At 44.4% G+C, this 21,130-nt stretch overlaps 2 protein-coding genes across 5 annotated transcripts in view; both read right to left on the minus strand.

Moving 5' to 3' along the window:
* Window positions 1-6,853, minus strand: part of LOC140429339 (xanthine dehydrogenase-like) — a 452,003-nt gene extending 445,150 nt beyond the window's left edge. The window contains exon 1 of the mRNA XM_072516190.1: window positions 6,798-6,853. Coding sequence (XP_072372291.1) covers window positions 6,798-6,838 — 41 coding nt within the window. The 5' untranslated portion in view covers window positions 6,839-6,853. The remainder of the gene's footprint in view (window positions 1-6,797) is intronic.
* Window positions 5,601-21,130, minus strand: part of atg10 (ATG10 autophagy related 10 homolog (S. cerevisiae)) — a 465,548-nt gene continuing 450,018 nt past the window's right edge. For 3 of the 4 annotated variants that reach the window (XM_072516195.1, XM_072516193.1, XM_072516194.1), the window contains exons 8-9: window positions 8,639-8,756; window positions 5,601-6,767 (exon numbers count right to left, since the gene is read on the minus strand). In XM_072516195.1, the coding sequence (XP_072372296.1) occupies window positions 6,744-6,767; window positions 8,639-8,756 (142 nt within the window). In that variant the 3' untranslated portion in view covers window positions 5,601-6,743. Of the gene's footprint in view, window positions 6,768-8,638; window positions 8,757-17,838; window positions 19,334-21,130 lie in introns of those variants that run through there. The other variant, XM_072516196.1, reaches the window with a different exon arrangement.

Below are 21,130 nucleotides of genomic sequence, written 5' to 3' on the forward strand. Positions count from 1 at the left end.
AACCGCAGAGACCCGAATGAACCAACAGTAAAATCTCAAACTGAAAGCAATGTTTGAAGAGGGGTAAGGTGCTAGAAACCACCAAATGAAACAAAGACTCTTTTTCCCTTTTACTTATTATCACCCCTGTCTTCTGCTCTGTGTTTGTCCATGGGTGTGTGTGTGTGTGTGTGTGTGTGTGTGTGCATAGAGCGTGGAGGGTGGGGGGGCAAGTTAAAGTGGGGAATTAGGAAATAGATGATAGTTAACCAGCTGTATTTGCTGCATATTTCATCATGTTATTGTTATTGTGAGCAGCATGGTCGCATGGTGGTTAGCACTATGGCTTCACAGCGCCAGAATCCCAGGTTCAATTCCTGGTTTAGGTCACTGATTGCGGAGTCTGCACGTTCTCCCCGTGTCTGCGTGTGTTTCCTCTGGGTTCTCTGGTTTCCTCCCACAAGTCCCAAAAGATCTGCTGTTACGTGAATTGGACATTCTGAATTCTTCCTCTGTGTACCCGAACAGGCGCCAGAATTTGGCGATTAGGGGCTTTTGACAGTAACTTCATTGCCGTGTTAATGTAAGCCTACTTGTGACAATAAAGATTATTATAATAAAAAGTAATTGTTTTTACATTTACAAACCTGATGACTGTAATTATTGGGCAGCCAAGGGCCAAAGACTCCGGGTCAAGTGGGGCTGGAATTAGCCGTGCACTAGGCCTGGGGTTCGTAAGACCTGTCATCAACCTGCCTACAAATCTACAAAGCCAGGTTCACTTTTTTTTAAATATAGAGTGCCCAATTATTTTTTTCTAATTTAAAGGGTAATTTAGCGTGGCCAATTCACCTATTCTGCACACCTTTGGGGTTGGGGGTGGGACACAGGGAGAATGTGCAAACTCCACACGGGGACAGGTTCACTCATGAACCTGGAAATAATACCTTGCAGCTATGGGGGCACAATTGATGCACCCATCTTACTGAATTGATGGAAGCTGGAGCACCTGAGGCCCACGTAGTTGTGATTTTCTTTTAAAAAAATACCCGCGCCTACCCCACCATGAAGCAGCCTTTTCACGACAACTGATTAATTACCCTTCTTTTCAATCAGGTAACAGCTAGGTCTGAGGAGGGTTGATGATCATAACGCAGTTGATGTAGTAAACATAGACTGATGTTTGTAAAAGTGCCATATAATACACCTGCAATTGACAGAACTAAGCGATCACGCAACCAAGGAATTAGATCTGCAGAACAGCCATGTCCAGTAATGAATGAGGTGGACAGTTAAACAAATAACAGGAGGAGGCTCCACAAATATGCCCATCATCAATGATGGGGATCCCTGCACATCAGTGCAAAATACAAGGTTGAAACATTTGCAGCTACCTTCTGCCAGAAATGCGATGTGGATGATCCATCCCGGCCTCTTCCTGAGGTCCCCAGCATCCTAAATGCTAGTCTTCAGCCAATTTGATTCACACAATGTGATATCAAGAAACGGCTGATGACACATGATAAAGCTTTGAACCCTGACAACATTCCGGCAATAGTACTGAAGACTTGTGCCTCAGAATTTGCCGCACCCCTAGCCAAGCTTTTCTAGTATAGCCACATAGTGGCAACTATTCAGCAATGTGGAAAATTGTCCAGGTGTATCCTGTGTGGAAAAGCACAACAAATCCAACCCAGTGAATTGCCGCCGCATCAGTTTGCTCTCGATCATCAGCAAAGTGATGGAAAGTGTTGTCGACAGTTTTATGAAGCCACATTTACTCAGCAATAACCTGCTCACTGATGCACGGATTGGGTTCCACCAGGGCCACTCAGCTCCTGAACGCATTATAGGCTTGGTGTAAACAAGGACAAAAGAACTGAACTCGTGAGGTGAGCAGCATCTGAATGTGTGGGGCATGAAGGAGCCCGAGCAAAACTGAAATCAATGGGAATCAGGGGGATAAACTCTCCACTGGTGGAAGTCATACCTAGCACAGCGGAAGATGGATATGGGAGGTCAATCATCTCAGTCCCAGACATACTGCAAGAATTCCTCAGGGTAGTGTCCTGAGCCCAACCATCTTCAGCTGCTTCATCAATGACTTGCATGGCAGCACAGTAGTTAGAACTGTTGCTTCACAGTGCCAGGGATCCGGCTTGGGTCACTGTCTGTGCGGACTCTGCACATTCTCCCTGTGTCTACGTGAGTTTTCTCCGGGTGCTGCGGTTTCCTCAGACAAGTCCCGAAAGACGTGCTTGTTATTGAATTGGACATTCTGAATTCTCCCTCAGTGTACCCGAACAGGTGCCGTAGTGTGGCGACTAGGGGATTTTCACAGTCACTTCATTACAGTGTTAATGTAAGCCTACTTGTGACACTAATAAGGAATATTTTTTTCCCTCCATGCTAAGGTCAGAAGTGGAGATGTTCACAGATGACGACAGTTCAGCTCCATTTGCGACTTCTCAGATACTAAATCAGTTTGAGTCCATAAGCCACAAGACCTGGACAACATTCAAACTTGGGCTGATAAATTGCAAATAACATGGCGCAAAATGACCATCTCCAACAACCGAGAGAGAAGGAATCCAACCATCTCCCCCTGGCATTCAATGATATTACCATCGTTGAATGCCCCACTGGGGTTACCACTGACCAGAAACTGAACTGGAGCAGTAAAAGGAATATAGTGGCTACAGTGAAGGTCACAGGCTGGGAGTTCTGTCGCAAGTAACTCGTCTTCTGACTCCCCAGTGCTTGTCCACCATCTACAGGTGGAGTGTGTTGGAATACTCATCACTTGCCTGGATGAGTGCAGCTCCAAGAACGCTCAAGAAGCTCAAGATCATCCAGGGCAAAGCAGCTTGCTTGACTGACACCCCATCCATGGCCTTAAACATTCACTCCCTCCACCACTGACACACAGTGTCAGCAACATGCGCTGCAATAACTCATCAAGGCTCCTTTGACAACACCTTCCAAGCCCATGAACTCTACCACTTAGAATGACAAGGGCAGAAGATGCATGTAAACACTACCACATGTAAGTTCCCCTCCAAAACACATAATATCCTGTCTTGGAGTTATATCGCCATTCTTTCATTGTCACTGGGTCAAAATCCTGGGCTTCCATTCCTTACAGCACTGAGGGTGTACCGAGACCAAGTGATTCAAGAATGCAACTCACCACTATCTTCACAAGGGCAATTAGGGATGGGCAAAATCAGAGACACCCACTTCATGTGAAAAAATAAATAAAATATATGCACACGTGCACTGTTCGATAAGGAGGCTCTCACAAACAACTGTTGAAGAATTGTCTGCCAAACATGACTATATCTAAAACTGTGGCCACCTAATTCTATGAATGGCGCTGGGGTCAAGATAGTTCAAACATTTTTAAAAAAACTTTCCAAAGTGTATGTGCATTGCTAAAATTTGAGCTAGGTCATTCAGTGGAAAAAATTAGGACGTACTTAACCACACAGGGGACAGTGGAGCTCTCGAACTCCCTCCCCCAAAATGTTGTGGATTCTGGGACAATTGAAATCTTGCAAGATTACTAGATTCTTCTTAGGTTAGGATTTCAAAGGAAATGGGAGCAAAGGTGAGTTAATGGTGTAGATCATCTATCATCCAACTGAATCACGGAACAGGCTCACTAGGCTAATCCTGTTCCTAAATTCACCATGCAACATATGCAAGCCAACCTCTCACCCAAGCAGCATCTTGATGAATAGTATCATCAACTTGTTCTCATTTCTTTTGTTTCTGCAGTTTATTTCTGCAATCTGAATAGCTTATCTTCCATAATAAAATAATTTGAAGAGAAAGGAGAGAGTTCTGCTGGTTTATTTTGATACATTAAGGGTCATTTTCTGGAGTGCAATCTATATTATTCTTAACTCACTGTGATCTCAGAATTATATGCTCCATTATACAGAAAACAACTGTGTACATGGCAGAATGTGTAACCTGAGCAAAAGATATTCAACCCGTAGCCATCTGGGATGGCCACCTACAATTAGGGACAGAGAAACTCGCAAAGCCTAGCGGGTAAAGTGGACAAAGCAAGATTCAGGCAGGCTCAGAGCCTGAAATGTATATTTGTAAGCAAGAAGTCCAGATGGTATCGGAATTCCGACCAATTAGCATTTTGATGGGCCGATTAGCATTTGACGGCCTATCTCCACCAAAACAAAGGACTGGTACTTGAGCGACCGGTACAGTCCCAGACATTTCGGCGCCACTCCCTGTTCAGGGGAAGCATAAACAACGGGGTCAGTGACCACTTGAGACACGCCTAGCCATCCAGATCCCCGCCCACTTATTGGTTAGGAATCGAACAGAGTGATCAGGGATCACTCAATTAGTGGGGTCCAAACTGAAGGACTGCCCGAAAGAGCGATAAATCCCCAAGTATAAGAAGAGAGTTCGCCATATGTTCGTCCTCTCTTGGACCTGGCGTCCCGGCCACGACCATTTCCAAGTGAAGCGAGTCCAAGTTCAACGCTCGCTACCAGACGGATGAGCCTAGCTGAGCAGCAGTTACTTCTCCAGACTCGATAGATCCAGAATCGAACCGCGGCCACTGTTCCTCTGACCTAAGCCAGGTGCCTGAAGTTAAGTACAGGTTGTCTTAGTTGATAGGTGTAGTTAACTAGTAGTGTTTATGTTGCATGACTAATTGTGTGTAAATAAAGTACTCTTGACCTTGAACTAACTAACTGGTGTTTGGCTCTTTGATCGATAGCCGGTTGAACCTTGTGATGGTATCATTTGATACCTGGCTACTCTGAGCAGTAGAATATAGATACCAAAGAAAGAAGGGCAAACCCACTGATTGCCATTATTGGAACACAGCCACTGAAAAAGACAGGAAAAAAAGAAAGCACAAAAAACCAACGGCAGTGAACAACTAAAATCACAAACAACAGCTTGCAGTATTTTACAGTCATCAGCTTGAAAAATGTTTTGAAGATTTTCAACATTCAAAAAGTTTCTTAATCGAATTACATTTTTCCAGACATCGAATGGGTGCTTCAGTAAAACTCTACTGACGGCATAATTAATAATTATAATTATTGTTCTAATGGAGGAGTCTGTCTGAAATTCCATTGCAGCAGCCTGAATGGAACAATATGTTTTGAGTCGAAGGGTATAATATTAATTTGACGGAACAACTGAAATGTGTGGAATGGAGAGAGGTAGTTAGTACAGTGACTTCTTTTGTGCTTAACACCTGAAGATAAAGCGGGAAGAAGGTTAATGAAGTTGCAAGGTGTTTGCTTCTTATCTTTCTGGAACCTTTAAGTAACCGAAGAATTGCTGTTTAGTTGCCTTGGTACAAGACTGGAAGTCTGCACATTCACTCAATTATTTGGCTTCTTGTCGCATGTATATGCTGTACTTGCAAGAGCTGATAAGCTGGACTTGCAAAATTATGTTCAACATAGTCTCAGCATCTGCCCGTCACTATTCATTTTGTGTGCACCAGATTTATATTTATCTAAAATGTATGCAGGACACGTGCACTCAATTGACTAAATCTCCTGCGCTCTGTTGAAAAAATGCCATATAGAAGTGCAAGGAAATTAAAATATTACAGTCTCAGAATGTTTAACTTTGTACATGGTTATTTTAATGACTGATTCACAGCATGGAAGGAATTAATCGGTTTTCCAGGAATATTTCCTTCAGATAAAAATGTAGTCAACTGCATTTGTTGTGCTAATATTCAGAAGTGCATCCTTAACCTTAAAACTGCAACTGAAATATAACCAGTCAAGATTAAGCAAATGTAAAAGCAGTGTACTAAAAATGTAAACAGTATCATGGATAATTGCCTTTGGTTGAATATGTACAAAACAAATTAAACATTAACAAGAAAATCAAGTTAGCGAGTACAAATAGATGAAAAAAAAGTCTCCAAGAATATTCCATAGTTAAGCTTTATAAGATTAACTTATGCTAATAGATACGGTATTTATTTTTAGACGCCAACTCTAGGCATTTCTAGAGATAACTTAAGTTGACCTGAAGAGGGCTCCATTGTATTTTCATTCTGATTTGTGCTATTGAGAAACAGCTTCTATAATACCTTATTTTCATTCATTTCTTTTGCACAATGTGGCAACATTAAGCTAGATTTGCAGACACTAAGACACTTCCAAAAAACAAAGAATATGTAAACAATACATGCAAAACAAAATGCAACCGTCCATGTGTTTGAATCTTTGTGACAGCTATTTAGCGAAAGAAGAAATGGTTTTAAGGGAACTTCTCAGTAACATTCACCAATACAGCCTATTACTGATGTTCAGAAACAAAGAAATGTTGTTTTTCCCCTTCTCAGTATGGTCGAATTTATTTTCAGTTTTAATTTTATTCCATCATGTCCAAATCATCATCAGGTTTCAGTAGAAAACATATCTCCCTTTTGGTGTTAAGTGCATTCTGCTACACTTCAGCACACATGTCCACATTAGCTTTCGCTGCCAGTGTTCCAAAAAAAAAAATCTTAAAGCTCAGAGCACACAGGTCCTTTTGTTAACTATTAAAACCATACTGTACCACAGGTCAAAGATAAGTTTTCTTCATCAGCACAGACTAATCACAGAGTGATTAAGCTACTGAGAACGAAGCTTGACAGTGCAAGTAAGAAGCTGTTCATTTGATTTTGGATAAAGGTTGCTGTTTGTCTTCTCAGAATTCAGTGGCGGCTATATTCTCAACAAAAAATAAGCTTGGATTTTTTTTTATTATTTACCCGCTCCAAAGGTTCCCTAAAAGGAAAAAGAAAATAGAAATCTTACTTTTCTTTGTTATGTAATTTTCCTGCTTCCTCCCCACACATGAATTCCCTTAGTTAGGAGTGTATGGTGGTCAACAGACATTTCAGTTTATCAAGCTCTGCTCCCCGAGTGGCCCACCGCTGGAATGAGGTGGGAAGGGACCACCTACCGAGATGATGTTTGCTGGAACTTGTCTTTTACAGAAAACCCAAGTGCAGAATTTAAAGGTAGTCAAGTCCCTCAACTATATTTGTATTCATGGAAACATAAAAGGTTACAGCATGATAAAGACATTCAACCCGTCAAGACAGCAACCGTGATTTGTAGTTGGATAACATGAATATAAGAGTATTGTGCACACCAAATGAATATTAATTTATGTAACTAAAATAAGCTTCCATTTATATTACACAGGAAACTGAAACTGAACGTAATCAACAATCGTGAAACACGCTCCGTGGCTGATGAGGGGGTACGGAAAGTGTCCAACATCGCCAGAGTGTGCTGACAGTTGTGCCGCTGGCTGGAGGGCTTCTTCCAGGGTCAGGGTGAGTAGCGGGGAGGTGGTTAGGAGATGGATTCGGGATGGACGGGCATGGAACACCATTGTTGCAGCCTACCAGCCAACCATGCGGCTGCGCACGTTGCTGACTGCCCACTGTGAACTTAGTGCCACAGGTCGTATGGGTGTCGCCCCCCCCCCCCCAGGTCACTCCCCTAGGTACCCTCTGGCTCCAGCTGGCCCATCAACAGGATAGGCGCGCTCCAGTGCAACCAGTGCCATCTTGTTAGCTGGGATGAGTGTGTGTGGGGAGTGGAGTGTTAATATGCAGCCGCACTGCAGATTGTCAGCCTCTCGAGTGCCAATCCCGACCCCGGCGAATCCGACACCGATTTCAATTGGAATCGATTGTGTTCCATGTGGTGCAAGTTAGCCAGTCAACGGTCAGTGAATTGGTCCAGGTGTGGTGTCAGTTTTGCTGTTGTAGAACTCCAATAGTCCTGCTGTTAGGTAATTTGGACATTCTGAATTCTCCCTCTGTGAACCCGAACATGCGCCGGAATGTGGCGACTAGGGGCTTTTCACAGTAATTTCATTGCAGTGTTAATGTTAGCCTACTTGTGGCAATAAAGATTATTATAATACTTAGTCTCAGGAATGGAGAATCCGGCCCTGTATGTTTTCAAGATGCAGTTAGATATAACACTTAGGGCAAAGGAGATCAAAGGATATGGGGGGGTGGGGGGGGAGGCAGGATTAGGCTATTGAGTTGGATGATCAGACATGACCAGAATGAATGGTGCAGCAGTCCCAAAGGACCGAATGGCCTCCTCCTTCTCATATTTTCTATGTTTCTAAATTTAGGTTGAACTCATAGCCTGACAAAAAAAAATGGATATGTTAATGCATTAAGATTTATCAATATGCACATTATTAGGAAATCCCTACAATGTAACAGTGAGAACAACAAACCCTTTTTGATCAACCTAAAATAGATGACATGCTCATATACATTCAATCCCATAACTCTTCGTTGGATCACCACCACTTTGCTTTCAAAAACATTCCCACTTTCCTTTCTCCAACACAGCCCCAACCTTCCCTGCTCCTCATGTACAAAACACACAGCGTTAAACATTTTCAAGCTAAGTGGGACTGTTGATAACTGTAACATCTACATACCAAAGGGCTGCAATATTTATATTTCTCATCACAAACATTCCGGACAACAATGAAAAACACCATTCTTTATTTTATTCCTTTGTCTCCAACTTACTTTCATCTCAACATATTTTCTCCTGCTAAAACAGTGTTAATGTGAAAGCGCATTGTGAGAAATAAATATATTGTACACACATACTTTTTTCAATTTGGGGTCAAAAATGCCCTGTGACACAGCTGTGGCATAGCTCAACGGCACGTCAAGTCCCACTACTGGCCCCATCATGCTCAGCCAACTTGTGATGTAATTTACATTCCTAAACAAAAGAAACATAAAATAAGCGTGACATTGTCTTAAAAAAAAGCACAGTGCATTTGTTTTTGAATACAGGCGATTCCAGTTTGGAGACATTTTTATTTTCTGCATTAGCAGATTTAACAAAGCAGTATTTGCAACGTATGTGTGTGCTTTGCATTACCATGTAGAACAAACACAAGTAAAACGGACATTTTCAAAGGCACTTATAATGAATTACAAAAGGATTGCCTGCATGGCAGCACAGTTCATAACAGCCTGAAGTATTCTGAATCTGAATGTCAGTAACTCCGAAATGTGTTTCCAATCACCAGAAACCAGTCACATTTTTAGACATGTCTAAAAGGCAGAGTTTGAGCTCTGCAATGTTCCCCCCCCCCCCTCCCCCACACATATTTTTCTCCTTACTCACCGTTTTTCTCCACTCCCCCTTCTTGAAGCAACTGACTCTTTGGCTAAGGATATGGCTCAGTGGGCACAGGATGCTCTCCAGGGCCTCACTCTAATGGTCATTATTCACATTTACTGTGACTGCAAGCAGGCGGCTTCACCATCAGCAAGAAGTAGTGGAGGGCGGGGGGAGGGGAGATGGGGGGGGGGGGGGGGGGGGGAAAAGAGTTTACACACAAACACATCCTCGTCCAGCATCTACAATCACTTCCATCGGGCATCGGGGATCATTGGATAATGATCAGGACCAGGATCCTTAGTTGATTTGCCACTCTTTATTCCAGGAGTGCCCCTACTAGTGTTGTGGCTGAGATTAACGGATTCAGCATATGCTCGGGTCGAATCTGGGTCCTTCCTCGTCTATATTATTAAACTCCTCAGTTGATGAGGTCAATAAGACATTGAGGGGCAAGCATTATTAGATTTCTAACCTTCCTGCCCAGTGCAAGTTTTACACGGATGAGACAAACCTATTTGAAGAAACCAGGTGGTGTAAATGTAAAGGAGATATAACAATATCTGTGCTAAATTTGTTTTATTAAATCCTTGCCTCTTTTAAGAGGCTAACCATAATAGGTTAATTATATTCTGAGTTTTGCAAGGATGAGATTGTTTGCGTACGGTCAGTATTCTGTCTACTGCGAACAGCCAAAGGGACGATTGTTTGATATGATCTGCCGCCGGTGGATGTCGAGCCTATATGCCTGGCAATGCAATGGCACTGAGATTCATATACATCATTCATTTCTGTGTCAGGCAGACATTTTTTTGACTTCACGGCCGCATCCTGTTCATGGAAAATAACAATTGTGTTGCCACCACATAGTCGCAGTTCGGAACAGCTAGCCTCACCAGTTGCTCACATTTTTGAGATACTTTACCATTCCAAGGTAATTTCAATTGTACAGGGCACGTTTCAGGTCCAAAGGTGGTGAATTTAGACCCAATCTTGAGTATGCGCAACACGCAATGAGCAATAACCTGATCAGTGTAGCCATTATCCCGCAGGATAGCTATTATGCGTCTTAATTCGGTGTCAAACCTGCACGGTGAACAAATGGCTCAGGCCCCATTTCCGAGGTTGGCGTTAAATGTGACGAAAAGTGTGTGCTTCTTTTTTCAGCAAATACTCTTTTGTTAGTGATATCGAAAAGTACAATTTAATCCCACAAAGTCTTATATCCTTCCTGCATCATAGCAGTTCATCATTGTTATTTGTTTATTTAACTACTTTATGTTGATTATGGACCCCATGAAGTCTCATGGCATGAGGTCAAACATGGGGAAGGAAACCTGCTGACCAGCACCTACCTTCCTTGGATGAATTAGTACTCCTCGATGTTGAGCATCACATGGAGGAAGAACTGAGAGTAGTAAAAGCACAGAATGTACTCTGGGTGGTGTAGCCACCTGCGTTGGCCACTTCCCGACTTAAAATGGAGAACCGCAAAGACTGAAGAGAAATTCAGCCAACACAGGCAAAGATTAGCAAGTACAGAAATCATGTGTATTGAAACCTGTAAAAAAAACAGACAGCACTGAAACCAGCAGCCACCTGCATAGTAATGAGCAATTCCAAGGCACAATTGCAACAGTTAAGGTGAATAAAGCCAAGCCAGACTCCTCGGCGCCAGCAGGAGCCAAGACAAAGGAAGGCCAACAGACATTTAGGGACCGCCCAGTGATCAGGGAACAACTCCAGTATTGGAGAAATCGATCCAAGTGATCGGAACGCAGTCCAATTATTTGGAACTAGGTACGGGGTCCGCCCCGAAGGGCGGGAAGCCCCTGGGGACTATAAAGTAAAGCCCCCAAGTTCAAATCGTCCTTCTTTGGCAGGGTCACTCAGCAACTTGAATCAACCCGTGAGAGTGACCTGTCCAAGCGGCCACATCAACCAAATAAGTCTCCAGTCAATGCTCGCTACGAGATAGGCGCTCCTAGCTACAAGTCCATACCAGCTTTTGAATCCTGCAGACTCAGAACCTGAACGAAAGGCCATTTGTTCCCCTGACCTGGTGGGCCAATTCCGAAGCTAAGTATAGGCCTTTTAATGATAGGAATAGTCTAGAAAGTAGAGTTATATATAGAGTTATATATATAGAATAAATGTGTTTTGATTTGAATCTTACTAATTGGTGTGTTGAGTTATTGATCATTACTTGAACCTGAACCTCGTGGCGGTATCATAAAGATACCTGCCGACTCTAGAGCAAAGGTTAAACAAACAGAGCAAATTACGAATTAAGAGCCAACCAAAAGTTAGCAACAGTGGGGAGATTCAATGGGCTGGATTCTCCGTTTCTGCGACTAAGTGTTGACGCCAACAGAGAATCCGTGGACTTTTACAACAGGAAAATCGGCGCCGCCCCTGCACAAATTCCGTTACCAGTGAGGGGCTAGCATCGGTGCCGTGTGGAACACCATCGGTTCCCATGAAAAATAGTGCAGGATTCGGCAGGTCCGTTATCGACACTCACGGGGATGACAAGTTGCAGCCGCGCATAAACATACACTCCCCACACATACATTTATCGAAGCCAAATAGATGGGACAGGCTGGAGCGCCCATACATCTGATGGGTCAGCTGGGGCCAAAGGGCACCCAGGAGGGTGCCCCGGGGGGTCATCTATACGACCCAGGGCACTAGGTATATAGCGGGCTGTCAGCGCCATGCAAGCCGCATGGCTGCCTTGCTGGCTGCGGTAATGGTGTTGCACACCCATCCACCCCAACCCCACAGCCCACCTCCTGCCTACCCCCCACTACTCCACCCGGCCCTGGCAGAAGCACTCCGGCGGTATGGCGGTATCGGACACTGTTCGTATGCCCTCTCTCTCGCAGAAGCCACCACTCCAGGTTCACGATTTTTGAGAGCACCCGTGGACCATGCATTCGGGAATTCGGCCCATCGAAGGCGGAGAATCGCAGGTGGGTCCACTAATGATATGTAAAGAGTGTTTAAAGTATGCGCAGCGTGCATCACATTGATGCTGTTTTCTAAGTCTCAGAGCATCGCGATTTGGCATCAAACTGGCAGCTGCCGGGCAGCACGGTGGCACAGTGGTTAGCACTGCTGCCTCACGGCACCGAGGTCCCAGGTTCGATCCCGGCTCTGGGTCACTGTCCGTGTGGAGTTTGCACATTCTCCCCGTGTTTGCATGGGTTTCGCCCCCACAACCCAAAGATGTGCAAGGCTAGGTGGATTGGCCACGCTAAATTGTCCCTTAATTGGAAAAAATGAATTGGGTACTCTAAATTCATTTTTAAAAATCTGGCACATGCCGCGATTTTGACGTTGGAAACTATTCACCGCCCGATCGCTCGTCCTGATTTTGGTGTCAGCTAACGGAGAATCCTGCCCAATCTCTATCACTAAGAGTGGCCAAGCAGCACCACCAATGAACAGGCTGACCGAGATCTTAAGGATGTTTTTGCTCGACTTGACCTCTGGCAGGAGGAGGGAGAACCAACAAAGGGTAAAAACCCACAAGACCTCATCCTCACCAATCTACCTGTTCTGAGATGCATCTACATGTGACAGTATCAGCAGGAGTGATCGCCGCACAGTCTTTGTGGAAACAAAGGTCTGTCTTTATACTGAGAAAGACCATAAGAGCAGAATTAGGCCATTCAACCCATCATGTCTGCTCTGCCATTCAATCATGGCTGATATATTTTTCTCACCCCATTCTCCTGCCTTCTCGCCATAACCCCTGATCCCCTTATTAATCAAGAACCTATCTATCTCTGTCTTAAAGACACTCAGTGATTTGACCTACACAGCCTTCTGCGGCAATGAGTTCCACATATTCACCACCCTCTGGCTGAAGAAATTCCTCCTCATCTCTATTTTAAAGGATTGTCTCTTCACTCTGTGGCTGTGGCCTCGGGTTCTAGTTTTTCTTGATAGTGGAAACATCCTTTCAACGTCTATTCTAACCAGGCCTCTCAGTATCCTGTAAGTTTCAATAAGATCCCCCCTCATCCTTCTAAATTCCAATGAGTACAGACCCAGAGTCCTCAACCACTCCTCATATGACAACTCTTCATTCCAGGGATCATTCTTGTGAATCTCCTCTGGACCCTTCCCAAGGTCAGCACATCCGTACTTAGATACGGTGCCCAAACCTGCTCACAATTCCCCAAATGGGGTCTGAACAATGCCTACACAGCCTCAGAAGTACATCCCTGCTCTTGTATCTAGCCCTCTCAATGTGAATGCTAACATTGCATTTGCCTAACTGCCGACTGAACCTGCACGTTAACCTGACGAGAATCTTGAACTAGGACTCCCAAGTCCCTTTGTGCTTCTGATTTCCTAAGCCTTTTCCCATTTAGAAAATAGTCTATGCCTCCATTCTTACTACCAAAGTGCATAACCTCACATTTTTCCACATTGTATTCCATTTGCCACTTGTTTGGCCACTGTCCTTGTCTGTTGAAGTCCTTCTGTAACCCCCCTGCTTCCTCAATACTACCAGTCCCTTTGCATATTTTTGTATAATATGCAAACTGAGCACCAATGCCCTCAGTTCCTTCTTCCAGAAAGTGAATGTATATTGTGAAAAGGTGAGGTCCCAACACCGACCTCCGATGCATACCACTAGTCACTGGCTGCCATCCTGAAAATGACCCCTTTAACCCCACTCTGCCTTCTGCCAGTTGGCGAATCCTCTATCCATGTCAGTTTCTTACTCGTAACACTATATATGGCACCTTGTCAAAGACCTTCTGCAAATCTAAATAGATCACGTCCACTGGTTCGCCTTTGTCTAACGTCCTTGTTATATCCTCAAAGAATTTGATGATACCTTCATCCACTTGTAGATCCTTATAATTTAAAGTTTCCTTCACATGCCCACCGTGTTAAATTGTATAGCACCTCATGACCCTCCATCTACAACTTGCCAAGAACCAACAGGCAGCGGTCATGAATGCTCACGCCCCAATCCTTGATGACAATGATGAGTACAAAGAAGGCTTCTACTCCACTCTGGACACCATATACTTCAACATTTCTGACTGATACAAGATCCTCCTTGGGGATGTGAACACCAGGGTTGTAAAGGACTCCCAACTCTGGGAAGGAACCAAAGGAATGGAAGAAGTTGGATACTGCAACTCCAACAGGGTTCTCCTGCTTACCAAATTCTTGGAACACCAGCTTGCTCCACCAAAAAGTCAAGTTCAAGACTTTGTGGAGAAATCCACAATCAAAGCAGTGGCACATGATCGACTTCATCAGTACCCAATCCCGAGACCAAAAGGAAGCCCACATCATGAAAATGGGGACCAGTGCAGATGACTGCTGGACAGACCACCGGCTCATTCGCTCCTCTATGTCCATCAAACTCCACCAGAAGCAGCGGAAGATGAAAAACAGCTCAGAAAAAATATCAACATTGTGTGGCTTCATGAGCCAAGCATGCCAGTGAACTTCCAACAATGTCTTCTCCATAATCTCCAAAGTGTCCATTCTTATGGAGTGGAGGAAAATGTAAAGAGCTGAAGACAGCCATCGTCTTGAGCCACAAAGAAACCAACAGCGACAAGACCAGGAACAGCAAGTCTGGTTTTACGAGAAAAAACACACCATCCAAGACCTCATCGGCAATAAGAGAAAAGCTCTCCGTGACTGGCAAATGACATCACAGCAAGACAAAGAGGAGAACTCATCAATTAGCCAATGTTTCCAAAGTAATACGTGCGGCAACCATCTTCCTTCCTTCACCTTCCTTCGGCGGGCTACCCTCCGAAGCCTTCTTCAAGTTGGGCTTCTTAGTCTACGATTTCAACATGACTCCGTGCAGTACAAAGAACAAAGAAAAGTACAGCACAGGAACAGGCCCTTCGGCCCTCCAAGCCTGCGCTGACCATGCTGTTCTTCCAAACTAAAATCTTCTACACTTCCGGGGTCCGTATCCCTCTATTCCCATCCTATTCATGTATTTGTCAAGATGCCCCTTAAACGTCACTATCGTTCCTGCTTCCACCACCACCTCTGGCAGCAAGTTCCAGGCACCCACTACCCTCTGTGTAAAAAGCGTACCTCGTACATCTCGTCTGAACTTTGCCCCTCGCACCTTAAACCTAGTAATTGACCCCTCTACCCTGAGAAAAAGTCTCTGACTATCCACTCTATCTATGCCCCATATAATTTTGTAGACCTCTCTCAGGTCGCCCCTCAACCTCCGTCATTCCAGTGAGAACAAACCAAGTTTATTCAACCTCTCATCATAGCTAATGCCCTCCATACCAGGCAACATCCTGGTAAATCTCTTCTGCACCCTCTCTAAAGCCTCCACATCCTTCTGGTAGTGTGGCAACCAGAATTGAACACTATACTCCAAATGTGGCCTAACTAAGGTTCTATACAGCTGCAACATGACTTGCCAATTTTTATACTCAATGCCCCGGCCAATGAAGGCAAGCATGCCGTATGCCTTCTTGACTACCTTCTCCACCTGTGTTGCCCCTATCGGTGACCTGTGGACCTGTTCACCTGGATCTCCCTGACTGTCAATACTCTTGAGGGTTCTACTATTCACTGTATATTCCCTACCTGTATTAGACCTTCCAAAATGCATTACCTCACATTTATCCGGATTAAACTCTATCTGCCATCTCTCCGCCCAAGTCTCCAAATGATCTGAATCCTGCTGTATCCTCTGACAGTCCTCATCGCTATCCGCAATTCCACCAACCTTTGTGTCGTCCGCAAACTTATTAATCAGACCAGTAACTTACTAATCAGATCAGTAACTTACTAATCAGACTAGTAACTTACTAATCAGACCAGTAACAGTTCCCTAAGCCCACAGCAGTTGTGTGGTCATCAAACTCCCCTGAAAAAATGGGTTAAAGGGATCAAAAACAAAGACCCAGCCAAGAGCCACTTTTCATGCATCGTGCTCTTACATGACGTCACCAGAGGTCCCCTTGTCCTTCTTGATGGTAATGGTGGTGGGTTTGGAAGATACTGCCTTTGGAGCCTTGGTGAGTTCCTGCAATGCATCTTGTAAATGGTACACACGGCTGCTACTGTGTGTCGGTGCTGGAGGGAGTGAATATCTGTGAAAAGGGTGCCAATCAAGCAGGCTGATTTGTCCTGGATGGTGTTGAGCTTCTTGAGTCTTGTTGGAGCTGCACTCATCCAGGTAAGTTGGAAGTATTCCATCACACTCCTGACTTGTGCCTTGTAGGTAGTGGACAGGGTTTGGCGGTCAGGATGTGAGTGAGTAATAGCCGCAGGATTCCTAGTCTCTTACCTGCTCTTGTAGCCACATTATTTGTATGGCTAGTGCAGTTCAGTTTCTGATGCACATCTTACCAAGTGTTTCTATACATCATACTGTGGGCGGTGCTATTCTCCAGTCCCACGTTGATCCTTGCTCAGCTGAGTACCGTTACATTACAATAGCATGCACACAATATCATAATACTGCAGGAGGTGGAACCTGTACAAGCTAGACAGGTTGCACCTTAATCCAGGTGGAACTAATATCTTTGGGGTTGGTTTGTTAGTGCTGTTGGGGAGGGTTTAAACTAGTTTGACAGGGGAATGGGAACCTGCATGTAGATTCAGAAGGGAAAGAAACACACGTGGAAATGGAAAACAGAAAATTATTAACAGAGTGTGAAAGACAGAGGAAACAATGACTAGAAATAGCAAAAGAATTTGGCAATGCATGATGGTTTAAACTTCAAGGAAAGGAATTTAGTGAATAAGGCAGATGAGCTGAGGGCACACATAGACATGTGGAAGTATGATATCATAGCTACTACTGAAACATAGGAACAGCATTTCAACAGTGATGGAGATTGATTCCAGATGTGATGGCGGGATTAAAATAGGAGGTGGGATTGGAATATTGGCTAAAGAAGCAATTATAGTCATGAAGAAGGATGATATCCCGATAGATCATCAAATGAGACCGTATGGGTTGAATGGCAGAACAGAAAAGGGTAATTGCCCTACAGTAAGTGTACTATAAATGTGCAAAAAGTCAGAGGGAAAAAGATGTTGATTGGTTGGAAAATTGACTCTGCTATGAACATAAGAATGAGGGGCAGGAGACATCAACCTTTCCAGTCTGATCTGCCATTCAATAAGATGACATTCTATAAACCCCTGGTAACCTTTTATTTGTTAGTCAAGACTATATATACTTTTGTCTTAAACATATTCAATAACCCTGCCTCTAGTCCTCTTTCGGGGAGAGTTTAAAAGAGCCATGATCATCCGAGAGAAAATATTTATTCACACCTCAGTGTTAAATGGGACACACCTTGGGTGGGATTGGCCAATACCGGAATCGGGAAATGCGATCGGCAGAGAATCGCGCGCCAGCCAAAAATCCATGCTTTAGTGGTTCGACAGCGGCATGAATGTATTCTACGCTGCACATACAATAAATGCCGTTCGCATTATAATTAATGGGCCCATCCCAGTATTCTCTGGGGCTCCCGCGATGCTGTTGCCTTTTTTTACCTGCTATAAATATGGCAATAAATAAGGTTGCCCTTCTTTCTTTGGATATCGATATTATATTGCTCAGAGTCGCCAGGTATCAAATGACACCATCACAAGGTTCAACCGGATAGCGATCAAAGAGCCAAACACCAGTTAGTTATTTCAAGATCAATGGTACTTTATTTACACACAAGATTAATCATGCAACATAAACACTACTAGTTAAACTACACCTATCAACTATGACAACCTCTACTTAACTTCAGGAACCCAGCTTAGGTCAGAGGAATGTTTTGTTCGAATCTGGATCTACTGGGTCTGGAGAAGTAACTGCTGCTCAGCTCGGCTCATCCGTCTGGTAGCGGTGTTGAATTTGAACTTGCTTCTGGTGGTGCTGCAATTGGCGGTGGATGTTGCCGGAGCGCCAGGTCCAAGAGAGATTGAATGCATGGTGTTTTCTCTCTTTATCCTTGGGGAGTTTTGTGCTATTTTGGGCGGTACTTTGGTTTGGACCCCATTAATTGGGTAGTTCTGATCACTGTATTTGATTTGAGCTAATAAAGGGCGGGTGCCATGATGGCCGGGAGTGTCCTAAGCGGTCATTGACCCTGTTGTTGATGCTTCCTGAGTACAGGGAGTGGTGCCGAAATGTCTGGGATTGTATCGGTTTGTATCAGTCTTTTGTCTTACGGAGATGGGCCATCAAAATGCTAATCGGTTGGGGGTTTCGATGCTATCTGGATTCTTTGCTCACAAATATACATTCAGGCTCTGAGCCTGCCTGAACCTTACATTGTCCATTTTTCCCGTTCTGCTTTGCGATCGTCTATGTCTCTTGTTGTAAGTGGCCATCCCAGGTGGCTACAGTCCGTCCTCTTGATCCTCAACGCGAAGCGAGAAGGATTCCACTACTGAATCTTCTCCTGTTCTCTGGTATGCCAGGTACCTTTAATCATGGACAGGTTCTATCCTACTCTGTCCTATAGATTGGAACATTTACTTAAGTTTTCCCTAATACAACACATCTCTCTAAAAATTCTAAGGGGGAACTATAACATTTGAACATACATTTCAGTTTCTTTACACAAAAGGGGAACCTCTAACTGTCCTTAACTAAACTACACTCATAACCAAATAACTTATATTACAGTACAAAATAAACAATAGCAGCATCACATTCCTACTTAACACTAATGTCAATTTACAGAGAAAGTAACTTTATTAAAAAAACAAACCGCGGAATTTATCAGGCAGAAAAAGGGTTCAGAAAGAGTGTGGGATCTGCTGAAGTCTGAGAAAAGGGGCTCTGAGTGTGTCTACTGGAGGGCGGGAGGCTCTCCTTCACCATTTCTGAAGTCTGGTCGTTTGGATGACACTGCAAAGTATGGCTATAATCAATAGGGCTTCTACTGTTACGAAAGAGAATACCACTTTATTGATATTATCACACCATGTGGGGGTATCAGTGGCTGTGTCTATGTGTGGTGTAGTGTCCGGGCTAGGGGTGTCGTGTTCAGTGCCTGTGTGGTGAGGGGTATAGGGTCTGATAACGCGCGCAACTGTATTGATCCAACGACGATCATGATGCAGGTCATCAGGTCCGTCTTCATCTTGTCTGTGTCTTCCTCTGTCTCTGGTCTATTCGTATCTTCCTGGGGGTACAAGCATAATATCTGTTATTATCTTGTTGTTTAATATCTCGTTTGTCTGTCTGTTTTTCCTTAACGTCAATTTCCCATTTAGAATCGTCACCATATGTGACTCCCTCATTTTTTTTTATAACAACCATTTGTGAGACAAGACATCCGAAAAGAAAATTCTGTCACAGGCACTCTCGCAGTCTGTGTTTGATGGGCTGAGTGGGCGGACAATTTCTCCGTCCAGTGCAAAATCGTTTCAACCAAGTGTCTTAACATGTAAATAGCAGGCGGGGGTAAGCAACCGAAGGGTCGCCGGAAAGGAAACAAAAGGTGTGGTAAAGTGCATTCTTTAAACCACATTTGTAAAAGGACAGCAAAAGAGTTTCAAAAAGAACTTTCCGAATGGGGTGTGTATGAGCAAGAGGTTTGAGCGAGGGCCAGAATGGGTGGATTCCCCGGGTAGGGCGGTGATCAGTGCCGTTGCTCCACTACCCGAGCTTGGCTGACGAAATACATAGGGGGTCCTCAGGCAGGGCGGGGATAAGTGCCACTACTCCACTGCCTGAGTGACCTTACAAGAACGGTGAGAATTTGAATATTTATGGACTTTCAGCAAACTTGTGCCTTTAACTGCAATGTTGCGTCAGAGGAGTAGTCATAACTGTATCAAGAAATTTCTGTGAGATCGACAAACAAAGTCATACAAGAGAGAGAACATTCAACATTAAAACTAAAGAATAAAGCGAGCAGGTTCCATCAGGGAATATGACACCATAAATCTCAATCGGTTCCTTTCTCTCATCATCTGGACACCTCAAGGTTCCATTCCAAAAAGGGTCTCAAAGGGGTTAGCATGGTGGGAGTCAGACTCGGAGTCGTCACCATCTCCCGGTTGCCAAACTCGTGACCGGAGTTTCAGTGCCAATGCGGCGTGGGCCGATGTGGGATCCATCTCGTCGTTTCTTATCAGTCGATAAGAATTGTCGCGGTGCTATTGTTTCTTATCTTATAGGGCAGTAGGGGCAAGGGGGGTGTCGCTATCATCGGGTGGTGGGTCAGGTTCTGGTAAAGGCAAATAAATTGTCTCTGAGGGGCCGAACATATCGTGGTCGCTGTCACTGGGGCTGTAGTGACTGGGGCCTGGTCTGTTTTTCTGTTGGTCGGGAGTATCAAGGGTGTCCGTTGTGCTTTCGCTGTCGCGATCGCTATCGCTAGCGGCCGAATCCAGTGTGAGGGTGAAATTCGACTCTGGGGGCAGAGTCAAGTCGTGTCTGTGGACGCGCTGTCCTGGCTGGGGGAGGGTGGGATTGGGTTGTCAGTGGGCGGGTTTTCGTTGTCTGCCATTGCCAGTGAGAGGTGGTGCGAGTGGCTGCACTGCATTCCATAAACCTTGAGCTGGTTTATATGGAACCATCCTGATTTTCCATTAGGATATGTAATCTTGTAAACTGAGGGGCTTACTTTATTGGAAAATGAGTAGGGTCCTGCAAATTTGGAGGAGAGGAATGAACTAGGATTGTACAGGGAGATCAGGATTTGCAATCTGACTGTGTACACTATCGGGTGTACTGTCTTATCAAAGCAGGTCTTACTCTGCTTTCTCCTGGCGCCTAGTCGAACAGCTGCAGCGAGCTGTGCTGCTTTAATATTCTCCATTATGTTTTGCACCTCTTTTTCGTGGGTAAGGGCGGTGACTGCAGGGCTGGCCAAATCAAGTCCAAATAAATACTCGGTACATTTCATGGGTCGTCCGGTCATGAGGGTATCGGGGGTGTAACCTATCGAACTCAACACCGTGTTTCTAATAAA

Source organism: Scyliorhinus torazame, chromosome 9 (genome assembly GCF_047496885.1).
Source record: "Scyliorhinus torazame isolate Kashiwa2021f chromosome 9, sScyTor2.1, whole genome shotgun sequence".
In the NCBI taxonomy this organism is placed as follows: Eukaryota; Metazoa; Chordata; class Chondrichthyes; order Carcharhiniformes; family Scyliorhinidae; genus Scyliorhinus; species Scyliorhinus torazame.